This window comes from Apis florea, unplaced genomic scaffold, assembly GCF_048593485.1.
Source record: "Apis florea isolate Af1SG1 unplaced genomic scaffold, ASM4859348v1 contig_1789_pilon, whole genome shotgun sequence".
Taxonomy (NCBI): Eukaryota; Metazoa; Arthropoda; class Insecta; order Hymenoptera; family Apidae; genus Apis; species Apis florea.
Genome location: NW_028256481.1, coordinates 1,156,719 through 1,169,833, shown reverse-complemented (window position 1 = coordinate 1,169,833; position 13,115 = coordinate 1,156,719). Strand labels below are relative to the sequence as shown.

General features: G+C 25.4%; 1 protein-coding gene across 1 annotated transcript in view; it reads right to left on the bottom strand.

The window, feature by feature from the left end:
* Positions 1-315: 315 nt before the first annotated feature.
* The window catches only part of unc80 (unc80, NALCN channel complex subunit), a 46,326-nt gene continuing 33,526 nt past the window's right edge, over positions 316-13,115 (bottom strand). Inside the window, exons 44-51 of the mRNA XM_086910293.1 lie at positions 12,837-13,074; positions 11,875-12,084; positions 10,874-11,224; positions 10,308-10,523; positions 9,931-10,011; positions 5,651-5,773; positions 2,647-2,795; positions 316-2,162 (exon numbers count right to left, since the gene is read on the bottom strand). Coding sequence (XP_086766419.1) covers positions 1,572-2,162; positions 2,647-2,795; positions 5,651-5,773; positions 9,931-10,011; positions 10,308-10,523; positions 10,874-11,224; positions 11,875-12,084; positions 12,837-13,074 — 1,959 coding nt within the window. The 3' untranslated portion in view covers positions 316-1,571. The remainder of the gene's footprint in view (positions 2,163-2,646; positions 2,796-5,650; positions 5,774-9,930; positions 10,012-10,307; positions 10,524-10,873; positions 11,225-11,874; positions 12,085-12,836; positions 13,075-13,115) is intronic.

Sequence of the window (13,115 nt, the reverse complement as noted above, 5' to 3'; positions counted from 1 at the left end):
ATATTAGAACATATAGTTTCAATTTCTGATATGAAATGTGAAAAAATAAATATTTTATTAAATTATAAAATAAAGAAAGTTTTCTTATTTAGAAAATTTAGGAAAACATATAAAAAATGAAATTAAAATTAAAATAAGAAAATGAAGTTCTGATTCCCTTAACATTCTAACATTTTTGTCTCTCAGAATGATAATATACTTCAAAATCGAGGTCGTCAAAATCAATAAGATAATCATTATTTTAAATAATTACCAACATTTCTCACGTTCAAAATGATAAGAAATTACTAATAACAATAAAGAGAATATTCATTGTAATTCTCGTAAAGTATTTTTATTTCAAACGTATTTTTTTTTTTTTTTTTTTTTTTTTTTTTACAGAGTCGTCAACATACAAATATTTAGGCCTAATCGTCCACGTGGTCCGGTAATTTCATTACGCTCATCGAAGTATTACAAAGTACATATTTCGTGACCACAAGATAGGCTCTCAACATATGTATTTTTAATTGGTCTTTCCGGTCAACGGAGAACATTATTATTATTATTGAAAACTCTGAACACTGTATATTAAATCGTTTCGTTAATTCGTAATCGATCTACGTTACGAAATTCTCTACGTTATCGTGTTTCGATTCAACCTTTAATTGCTAACGCTTTATCTTGCATGTTCATTGTGTATGTGGAAAAAAGTAAAATTTTTTCCTATAGATAAATAGATAGATAAATATATAAAACAGATATATATTTTAGATTGAAATTGTAAATAATATATATATATATAATATATACAAATAATACATAAAAATGATTATTTCATTTAATTCTAAATTAGGAACAAAAAAAATCAAAATTATATTATTTTTTAACAGAAAAAACTTGCATCCAATCTTCTAAATTTAAATAATTAAATTGAGTTTCTCCTGCAAGATTAATTTTTCAGATGCTACAAGAGTTTTGAAATTAATTTATTTTTTTGTAAAAATTTTTTTAACAATTTAACTTTCTTCAACTTTATATCATTTTATAATACTTTTTTTTTAGATAAGTTATTAGATTTTAAAATAAATATATAAATTGAAATATATAAATATTTGCAATAAAAATATAATGAATATATAAATAATATAAATGAACAAATTAAAAATATTTGCTTAATGATTTATTGAAAATAAAAATTATATTATTTATTATAAATTACCAAATAAAAATTTATAAATTCTTTGAAAATAATATTGTTTAAATAATTTTCGACTACTTATACTTCAACAAATGTTTTGATTTAGATTTTCAACAACTTATAAAATATTATTACATAGAAGATAATTTTTGTTCAATTATAGTGATCAAATAACACTGTCTTTATATAGTTCAACATATCTCATATGTTTTATAAAATCCTGTTCGAAATATAATTTAACAGTAACAAATATATATTCCTTCATGCAAAGAAACCAAATAAACTTTTAGCCAACTTCTCTCTATTACCGAGACTTCGTTAGCAATTAGAGGTTATGTTTCTCTAGTCAGTCTCCTCGTGTATAGTGTATATATAGATATCCATAACAAGTCTATATCAACGTATCTTCGTCTTGATTCGGAAAAACCATGAGCAGGGAATGTTGAGAAGTTGTTCTCTGGCTAGCCGTCAACAAAGCAGTTTTCTCTCCCCCGCTACCGTTTATGGAGCAATCAGGCGAGCTTCCCTCGAAAACGTGAGTCGTAGTGCTACTAGTCGAGGGCATGTCGTTCAAGTCTGGCGACGCCAAAGGCGGTGCTTGAATTGGACGTGTGTTATTGTTGCTGCTCTCTAGCGACACCAATTGCATACTGTACGACTCACGATAACCGGACGTACTGGATGTATCCTCGTCCCACGAGGCGTCCGACGTTTGGAGGTGGAGATGATGATGGTGATGATGATGATGATGATGATGATAATGAAGCGTGGCGTGAAGTTGTTGATCGTTGAGCAGATTACCACCTTTCTCGCAATCAGATTGACGGATGGAAGAACTTCTTCTCGAACGAATGGACGATGAGTCGGAAGGGATACTGAAGCTCGACGGTTCCATCACTGGTGTAGGTGGCGTTAGTATCGATGGTTGAGAAGTTTGCGGCTGTGATATATTGTTACTTTGTTCTGATTTCACTTGCACTGCCTGTAAAGTAAATTTTTAAGTCATTGTACAATTTTAATAATTTGATAACACATTCGATGTAATGGAAATCTCGAACATTTATTTCGTTCAAAACTATAATTTTAATAAATTTTATTTTTAAAATTAGAAATAAAAAATTTGCATAATTAATTCATGAGAATATTGTGATGGTAAAATTTGCATAATAATAATCCAATTGAATTTGAATGAAAACGTAAAATTAAAAAAGATAGTTATTATTATAGCGATTAATTGTATGAATTTAAATTTGAAAAATTTTATAAATTAATCGAGATTTGTTAAAATTTTAGTTTTGATGAAATCTCTTAAATTATATCTTTAAAAAAAAATTAGAAAAAAAAGTAATTATTCTCAATTTTTGAATTCCATGCAAAATTTGGAATTTTACGAATCTAAAAATTAGATTTAGATCTGTCTCTATTATTAAATCGATATTCTATTATTTCTGTAAGTATATCATTACTTCTACGTGACTTCTTCGACTCTTTCTCAATCGGAAAGTCTTCTTGCTTTGACCCATAGAGCGTTGTAATCGAGGTTTGTCTGGGCGGGATTCGCCTGAACTGTCTTCGTTTGGACTGGTTGGGCTGAGTTGGCTCGTCACGGTTTCCCCTGATAAAATTAAAACGTGTTATCAATTCTCTTCACATCTGAAACACTACTCTCTATTCTACAATCTATCCATGCTGCTCTTCCATAACTACGAATTGCAATCCGACGTATATTTTTCGAATCAAAGCGAAGTAAGAATTGTATTTCATGGAATATAGATATCTTAACATGGCACTATATCTACTGAATATTTGTCAAATAGTAATTTCTTTTTTTATCTAATATTTAAATTGAAATTGTACATGAATATATTAAATTTTATTCAAATTTTCTTAATAAAATATTTGATAAATAATCGTTCAATTTTTTTAAATCTAATATATAGATTTGGATAAAATAATATTTAAAAATTCAAATTGAGTATATTTATATTATATTTATATTTTATATTGTAAATTGAATTTATTAATTAACGAAATAATTTTATTTTGAGAGATATTAAGTATTTCATACGATGTAATATACGTAATGTTACGTTTAATCATTAATGTATTATTTATACCATACATTTTGATTAAGAGTTGTTTTTAAAAGATTAAAATATTCGGTGAATTTATCGAAAATCATGCTCATATCCAATAAAGGAAGAAAAATAAATGAAAAGGAAAATTTTTAGAATTGAAAGCTCATCTAATATATTTGTATGTATTTATATCAAGTAAGTATGTGTCATTTACTATAATTTGAAAAAATAAGCTTGGAAGGACTGTAGAACAGCGAGCATTTAATACGAAGAAGATAAAATGTAATTGAAAAGGGATAATATACAGAGCATAGAATATAGTGTTTTTTTTTTAAATAGTAATTATTTCAAGTATTTTTATTGTCTGAAAATCGTTTGAAAATATTTTGAAGTAGAAGTATACACAATAGAAAAGGATTAACATTACATCGATGTGAAATAATAATTATGAATTAGTTCTAATATCGTTATGATCAAAATAATTTATTATTGCAATTTTTCTTGTAATTTTCTGTGTCATACACATCGATTTTTTTTTATATAACAATGAGCTCTTTAAAGTCAAAATTAAATATCTTATAAATATTTACGAGGGGAATAAAAAATAAAAAATAACGAATCAGAAAATTAATAAAAATGAAAAATATATCTTTAGATACAAATTACTATTATTCTGTTCTTTTTAATTAAAATGTATCTTCGAAATTCTTAGAAAATAGCTAGTCTGATTTTATTTAAGCTCTAAGGACATAAGAGAGAGTTCAGTATACTGATCAATACTTGTTTACATTTCCCCCATTAGATATTAACAATTTTTTTTTAATAAATGTGATTTTATTATATTCATTTGTTAAATAATATTAATTAACTCTCTCTTGTAACAGAATATATTAATATATTGTAATATCTTTGAAGAATTTCTAGAAAAACAATTTAAAATTGAGATTTATTTAAGTTATAAGCAATTGAAGTTTGGATTAGATGTGAAACACTAGCTTTAACGTAAATTTAAATAGCTTATAACTTAATAAATAAGTCTCTATTTTTGTACATCAACTTTGTGTTGACCTTTAAATCTCCTCCAAAAGATTTTCCTTTGAATACATTTTAAATATTGTAACAAGATTGTAAAAAGATAATATTGTAAATGTATTTCAATATTTCACTTTTCTTTCTTAAATTGTTATAATGTTATTTTTCATAAATATATAATAAATTTGTTAATTTTTAATTGTAGTTTTCTCTTATTATTAATAATACATTCATTATGTGTAAATTATTTAATTAAGAAATTCAATTTATATTTTTTTCCTATCGATAATATTAATCCTTTTTAAATAAAAATATTTCTATCTTCTATGTATTTGTTATCACCAAGATGATAAGTATAATGTAAATACGTTAAAAAAGATGATGTGTTTTTGACAAGAAATATTACGTAAATGAAAATGAAATGAAACGTGATATATGATAATGATGATAGCAGAAAATAATTAAACATGCTAATAATTATTTATATCACATATTTCAATATTATAGAAAATATAACGAAATACGAAAATAGTGTTATTATGCAAGTATTAGTGTTATATTAGTAATGATATTTTTCTTCTATTTATTTATATTTACAATGAATGAGATAATGAGATGAATGAAATAAATGTATTTACATCTTCTGTATTTTTAATTTAATTTTATGTTTCGATAAAATTTATAAAATTTAGAATTTTAACTAAAAAAAAAAATAATAATTTCAAGCTATTATTTGTATTATTTCTACAATTGCAGATATATACATGTGCGTATTTATAAAATGGATCCATACATGTAACAACGTTTATTAAAGGCATAATTTTGCAAAATATCAATTCCTAAAAATAGAGTATTATAAGCAAGCATTATAAGCTGTTTAAATTTTCTTAATTTTCAAAAATTTTAATGCAATATAAATAACATATTCATAGAGAAAATTTTAAAAAGCAACGTTATAAGCGTCGAAATAAATTATTCAGCGACGATACAAAGCTATTTTTAATATTTGAAATATTTTTTCCAAATTAAATCAACTTATCCTGAAATTTTATTCAAAATTTCAATAACTTAACTTCATATTTTTGTTTTCGGAATATTTTCTTTCCATTTATATATTTATTATACATTATTCATCGTTAATTGTCTTCTTGAATATTTTCTAATAACAAATAATCTCTAATTTGCACAAATTCATTAATAGAATGATTCCTATTCTCCCTGAAAATTACTGTAAAAATATCTCTATGATGCAATACACTATTCTCGTAAATCTAACGTACTAATTTTCGAAAAATCGAATATTACCGACGGTCGGTCACAACTAAAACTTATTTATTTACAGTAGGGGCTCGAGATTTACCTGATGAGTGCCTAAACTCTACGGAAGAGAGAAAGCGCAGTTTTGGCGCCTTTTGATGAGTTAATATAGGATGAGGCTTTACATGGTTACGTTCATCGCTAGTAGAAGATGGTTGGGATCTATCTGAAACATGCCACATTTAACGTCTAGAATGAAGGGAGAGACGACAAGTGAATCATACCGGGTGACCATGTTATTTGTTATGCCGAAATATCGTTTACGATCAAATGAATTCTGCTGAATCGTTTCAATTTAATGAAAAATCATCGTGATAAAGGAGATATCCCATTTCATTTTTTCGGTACAAATGTTTTGAAAACTACGATGGATTGAAAAAATACTTTTTTTTTTTCTTCTAATTTTCTAATCAATCGGAAAAATAGATGAGGCAGATCATTTTTGACTCATATTTAAATTGTGTACGTTTTAACTAAGCCAGGATTAAAGAAAAGAAAAATGAAATTTTCATAATGCTATCAAAAAAAAAAAAAAAAAGTGTAGATACTTATATTTTTATATTTTTAAAGACATTAAAGATATTATAATTATTTCTATGAATTTTAGCAATGAAAGAATGGAATTTTTTATAGATAAAAATATAAAATCTATATCTAAAAACTGATTCATAAATAACATTAGAAAATTATGAAGTATTAATCATTAGATCCACACTTTTATAATTTCATTGTATATAGTTCTTTCACAGTATATTACAATTATAATTACAAAGATAAAATGTATTTACACATTATTAAAATTGAGATTTCAGCAAAAATAAAAATTATTGATAATTTTGTCTTTTTAAAAAAAACCATATATACACCTTCAAAAATTTTATAACTTAGCAAAAGTATTTATTCTTATCCACGATATTTTCAAAAATATTTACACCATTGTATCAAAAATGTATGTGCTGTATAAAAATTAATCAGCACAGAGATCTGAAATAAATGGAACGATTAAGTACGTGTAATGATAATATGATAATAAACGAGGAGGTAGTGTTTTTCTAACTCTTCACGAGGTTGCTTCGATTATGGAAGACCTCCGAGAAATTTTGTGTCAAATTCTGTCGTTAAAAAGAAAATTGAAAAATATAGATATAAGTATAACATATTGATGGAGAAATATGAAAGTAGTGTAGAATAATTAATAAGCACACGTATACGCCCACGCGCACATGAGATGTATGCTGTATTTTGTTTTTCGATAAAGAAGGAATAACTGTGTTAAATTGTAGCAAAAGAATCAATTATCAATCAAAGAGATATATGAGTCAAGTAAAAGAAGGGAAGCAGACGAGAAAGTCGAAGCAACTACGTTATAGTGAAGTACAACTATGCAACGATGAACAGGATACCAACTGTTGGACATTACCATTGTCTAAATACTGCTATATGTACATGTATATAGAATATATTTATTACGATTGTGTGTAGAAAACGTAAGAGAAAATAGCAATAATAACAGAATAATCTAACGAAACATGTACCGTGAAAAAGAGATTTTTCTCGTTTTCAAAATAATTATTTTTATATATTTTCACTTTTCTCGATTGAAATTTCGAGATAGAATTAAGTTCGTCGTTTGTTTCTTCTTTTTTTTTGCAGATTGTAGTAGTGAGTGATGATCGAAATTCATAACTAATTTAATGATAAATGAAAGCAAATTTTTTTTTGACACTTGATCAATTTTTTATATTTTTTGATAGATTTTTATAAAAGTTTCAGTTATTAATTTAATATAATTTATTATATATTCAAATCTATATTTGATAAATTTTTTATTTTGTGAATTTTAAAATATTGAATGTAATAAATAAATAATAAGAATACATATATTTAGGTATTTTATTAATCTTCAAAAAAACAATTATTAAATATATGATTGTAGCTATCAAATTATGAATTTATCAATTTTTACCAATAATTATTGCATCAATGATATTTTAATCAAGATTTTTAATATTTTTTATGTACATCATGTAATTTTATGTGATAGATGATAAATTTAATTAATTATTTAAAAAAAACTCATTCTACGTTTTTGAGTTACTTTTGATTTAAAAATTTGATTTTTTTATTAAGAATAATGACATTCTGTATAGTTCATATATTTAATAAGTAAGTTTCAAAAAGAAATTTAAAAAAAATAATTGTATCCATCTTATCACAAAGATTTAAAAAAAAATGTATTATATTTATTTTTAAATTATTTCTTTTTCAATAATCCAAATATATTTTACATAATATACACTTTTGGTAGAAAATATCTTATTCTTTAAATTTAATTTGTTGAATATTTGTTCAGTTTTTTTACAAACACGAATTATTTACAAAAATTATTCAATTATCAAACTACAAATTTGAATTTTAAAAGTTGATTATCTTCAATTTTGTAGCGTTACAATTTATCATGCAAAAATATAAACCAAGTGCACAATAATACAAATGTCTCATTCAACAATTTTATAAAGATTAATGAAAAACATAAAGGAATTCTTATTAATCTATTAATCAAGTGTTCAAAATCAGGCCTTCACTTATTATGTATCTTTTTTCATTTACATCATATATAGAAGATTTAAACATTATTTTTTTAACCCTTCATCTTATCGTCACAAAAAAAGGAAATACACAAAAATATATACAAAATGGATAACACATGAAATATGCACTGCAATAAGTGATCGTTTATCCAGGATATCCATGGTACACAATAGAGTCATAAAAAACAATTTTCAAATTCAAATTTATCACAAAAGGAAACACGATCAATTTCATTTTTTTATCGTATTTTATAAAAATACATAAAATTCAAAAATTGAAAGATAAATCGTAATCTCCTTTAACGTGCATTTGAACGTACACAAAGTGGTCTGGTCGAATCTCTGTTCACGGAAATAAGAGAAAGAAGTAGTAGCAATAGATGTTTGATAAAGAAAAAAGAAAAAGGAAGATAAAGAAGGAGAAAAAGTGAGTAAATATAATGAAAAATTACGAGATGTGTGGAAATAAGCGTGATTAAGGGTTACACACCAGCAGGACGTTTATTCATAAATCGTATCAGAATTTACTATTTTAGTATCCGCTTACCTCCGTCCCCTAGCTAGCAATGGAAGCAACGCAATGATCAATAAAAGACCAAACAGGGATGCCCGGACGAACGGACGAATGGAAAATAAAGAAAAAGAAAAAGTGTGAGCGATGGAGATCGAATTTACGTACAGCGAGTGTGAAAAGTATTCGTAGAGTAATTGATTTGACGACGAGAAACATCTTAGAACTTTGTTTATTAATAATTTGCAAAAGAAAGAATTACGATATTCAATGTAATTTTAATAAAAGTTTCGTAGAATTTATTAACAGAGTTTCGAATGAATAAATAATATGCATATACTCTTATGTTAATAATCTGTGATATAATTTTAAATGAAAAAAGAAATTGTAATATTATTTCAATAATTTGCACTGATATACATATCGTGTAATGAAATGTTTCAAATTTATTTTTATCTATGTAAATTACATCATGTATATGTACATGTGTAGTATTGAAATAACTTTAAATTCTTTGATAACTTTTAGAAAATTAGAAAATTCACTAATTGTACTTTTTTTTATTCTTTTGCAATTCATAATTATTCATAACGTGATATTTTAATTTTTTTTTTTTATACTTTAAATTACAAAATTATATTTAATAAAATATAATTGTACAAATTCTTATTATACATATACTATATATTTTTTGTCACTATATATTTGTCAATAATAAATATAAATGGCTCAATTTTTTTCTTATAGACTTCTAAAAATATAAATATATTATTTATTTGTTAGTAACTTCGTTAATAAAGAAAGTTCTACAATATTTCTGAATTTTGAATTACATTTCTTTTTACACTCCCTGTAAGTATTTACGTAATAATAAAAATTTCGAAATAAAAATATTGCAGTTATGCAAAAAAAGATGGACAAGAAAAGAAGAAAAATTAAGAAAACTTGGACGTTTCGTGGCAAGCCTCGCTGTTAGGGAATGAAATGAATACGATATGATAAATATTCATAATCATTTACGAAAAAATAAAAGGCGTCACAAGAGCTTTGCAATTTTTCTCGCAGTGCCCTATAGACAATGGCTCGATCCAACTGTGGTAGACATCTCTTAAATCGCTTAGAAAAACAGCGAAACATTTATGAGAGGCTTGCAGTCGCACCGTTTAATATATATATTTGAAACTTGGAAGTGATTTCTCGAATTCGAAGGAAATGAAATACCTGTTGGTGCTTGTTCCGCTTGCTGCTGCTCGCCATCGCAAACTTCACGAAGAGTGGAGGAACCTCCGCTTGTGCTCGATCCTAAGACAATTGAAAATGGATATTTAATGTAATTAAAAATAGAAAAATCAAAAAAGTGAAAAATTTGAAACCAGTCACTTTGATTAGTTTTAATATTAATATTTTAATCTGTCTTTAACCTTATATCAATAATACAATAATACATTTACAAATATTATATATTAGATCATTTTATAATTTTATTGATTTTATTGATTTTATTTTATCATCGTTTAAATCAACAAGTTAATATTGTACTATCAAAAAAGATATTTATATAGGTTAATAACAAGTGGTGTGTAATTAAAATGACATACCACGTGCAGTTTGTATACCATTTGGTGGCGCTGACACTTGACTCGGTTGCGTTGTTTTAATAGTACTGCTTGAATTCGACTGATGATTCATATGACTCCTGGATCCAAGATCCCCGGTCAAAAGATCGATTAACGATAATCTCTGTGTTCGAGGCTGACCTTCTGTCGCACAATGCATATCCGCGACACTCCTCTTTGGTTCTGACTGCGTTTCGTCTAAATATAATAACAAAAATAACATGAAATGAAGGTAGAGGAAAAAAGAAAATGTATACATGTCTAAATATACATCTAAATCTAAATCATTATCATATCACAAGATTAATGTAAGATCAATAATATTATTGCTCGACTTCAATATTATTAGATATTCTGCAATATTATTAGATATTATATTAATGATAAAAATATGTAGTTCCATCTTAAAAAAATATATAACCTTAAAATCTCGAGAGAAAAAGTAACCTTCAAATTTTTTGTCTATCATCACATATTCACTTTTTAAATAAAGTGATATTTTCAAGATTTTTTTCTCAAAACAGTTGATATAAATAAATTGTACCAACCAAATTTTCGATCTTCTATTTCTTCCTTTAGTTTCCTCAATTCGTGTATAAGATCGGCGAGGAGAGTTCCACGCGACTTTGGCACGCTTTTAGTGTCCCCGTTGATCTTTGCTCGTATGATAGTTTGCATGTTCCTCTCGTGTTCCGAGATCGGTGCCTGACCTATCTTGTGGACGATGAAAGGTAGCATTTGAATGTACAACGCGGTACGATGAGTAACTACGAATTCTATAAAATTCCATAGATACATGGAAGCCTCGTTTCGCTTGTTCAGTAAACGCATCGTGCGTAAGATTTTTGGCCATTCGGTCTTCAGTTCGGTTTCGAAGCATATCGTCATTATCTTCAATGCTGTGAAAAATCGTGTCAAGGAACAATTAACGATATTTACGGTGAAAATATAAAAAAGCAATAGAACTAAGAAAAACTTGAAATATTCATACAAGCATAAGTATTATTTTAATACTAATTATTTGGATTTGACGTAAATAAAATTTTTTTCTATTTAATTAAAATATAATAAATATTGAAAATGACTAATGTTCTATTCTTCATTTCTTATTTCATATTATCATATCATATTATTATATCATTTGTAATATATTATTGTATATATAATTTTGTCAAAAATTCAATGGAATTTTTAGTGCACATGTAATTCTAATTAAATATAAAATAATTTTTTTTTACAAAAATTAAAATAGATTGATATTATTATGTTTTATGCAATAGTTATATATGCAATACTAACTTCAATATATTATATTGTAACTCAATGTTAAAATTAATAATTGCTTAGTTTTAATTATTATTCTTTTATGAATGAAACAATGGAATACTTATTTAAAGATAATATTTTTATGAAGTGATTAAAATATACATTTGAAATACTAATAATCATTAGTAAATAAATATTTGTTTCTATTTTGCAAGATTCATGAATTTTTTTCGATATAATTGTTAAAAATAATAGTTATTCAATTCAAGAGTGAATTGCTCACCTAGAAAGGCAACTTGATACAAGGTCAACGATGTTTTAGTTAAAGTTTTCGAGTCTCTCGCTACAAATGTTAAACTACCCGCTCTCATATCTGTCGTTGTCTTTAAATTCTGCGCAGTTATTGGTACCGTTTTTGTAGTTGGTGGCCACAAAGTGTTTAATACTGCAGTTAGTGCAAAATTTATGTCGGATTGTCTCAATTTTGGTACATCTGAAAAAATGTTCAAATATTGATTATTATATTTTTATAATTTAAAACATATTATCTTTCATGTATTATAAAAAAAGCAAGTTTTTTTACCATTTTTCTTTTTAAAGATTTTATTTTTATCGATTATCACGAATGATAAATTTTTTTTCATTAAAAAATTTTTCAAATGTTTAGCGTAACAATAAGTTGGATTTAATGTCAAAAAAATATATTTAAAAAAAAATGACAGAATTTCATATTTCATTCAACTTCTTTATAATGGTATTTTGGTATAAGGGTGAAATGAATTATATTTTTTATATTGAAATGAGAACATAAAACTTATTCCAAAAGAATAATAATAGAAAAATAGTAATAAAAAAAATTTATGAAATCCAATAGCATTATTAAAAATAAATTTTCTAATGCTAATTTTAGTATCCTGCAGTTTCAAACAATTTGCCATTTAAAAAATTTTATAGTACAACAAAAATGGATAATAATTTCTTAATGTCAAATTACTATTACTTTTACTGTATATAATCAAACAATATCATAGTATTTTTTATAATTTCCTAAATAACAATCATGTGATTATCAAAGTTATATTATTGTCTATTTAATTTCTCACTATAAATTACGATTCGATTTAATTTCAAAAATTCGTAATAAATTTATAATTTTTTGCAATTATCACTAAATATTTAAATTAATACTTATTTAAAGATTAATTTGAGAAATAGAATTACGAAAATATCTCTTTACAACTTTACCTTTTCTTCCAGTTCCCACACGTAAAAACAAAGGTATCAACAAATTAAGAAGCATATTCTCGATTCGAGTTTGAGTGGCGAACATGGCGTGCAAGTATCCTTCTCCGAGAGAAATGACGTACAGCGCTATCAGTCGGAGCACGGTCGAGCAAAAATGCTGCGGAGGTATTTTGCTCATTAAGGCGGCCGAGGAAGCTGATGTCATATCCTCTGGTGGGGTATCTCCGATGATTAGTGACTATGGATAAATTAAAGCATCCAATTAATCAAAAGTTAAAC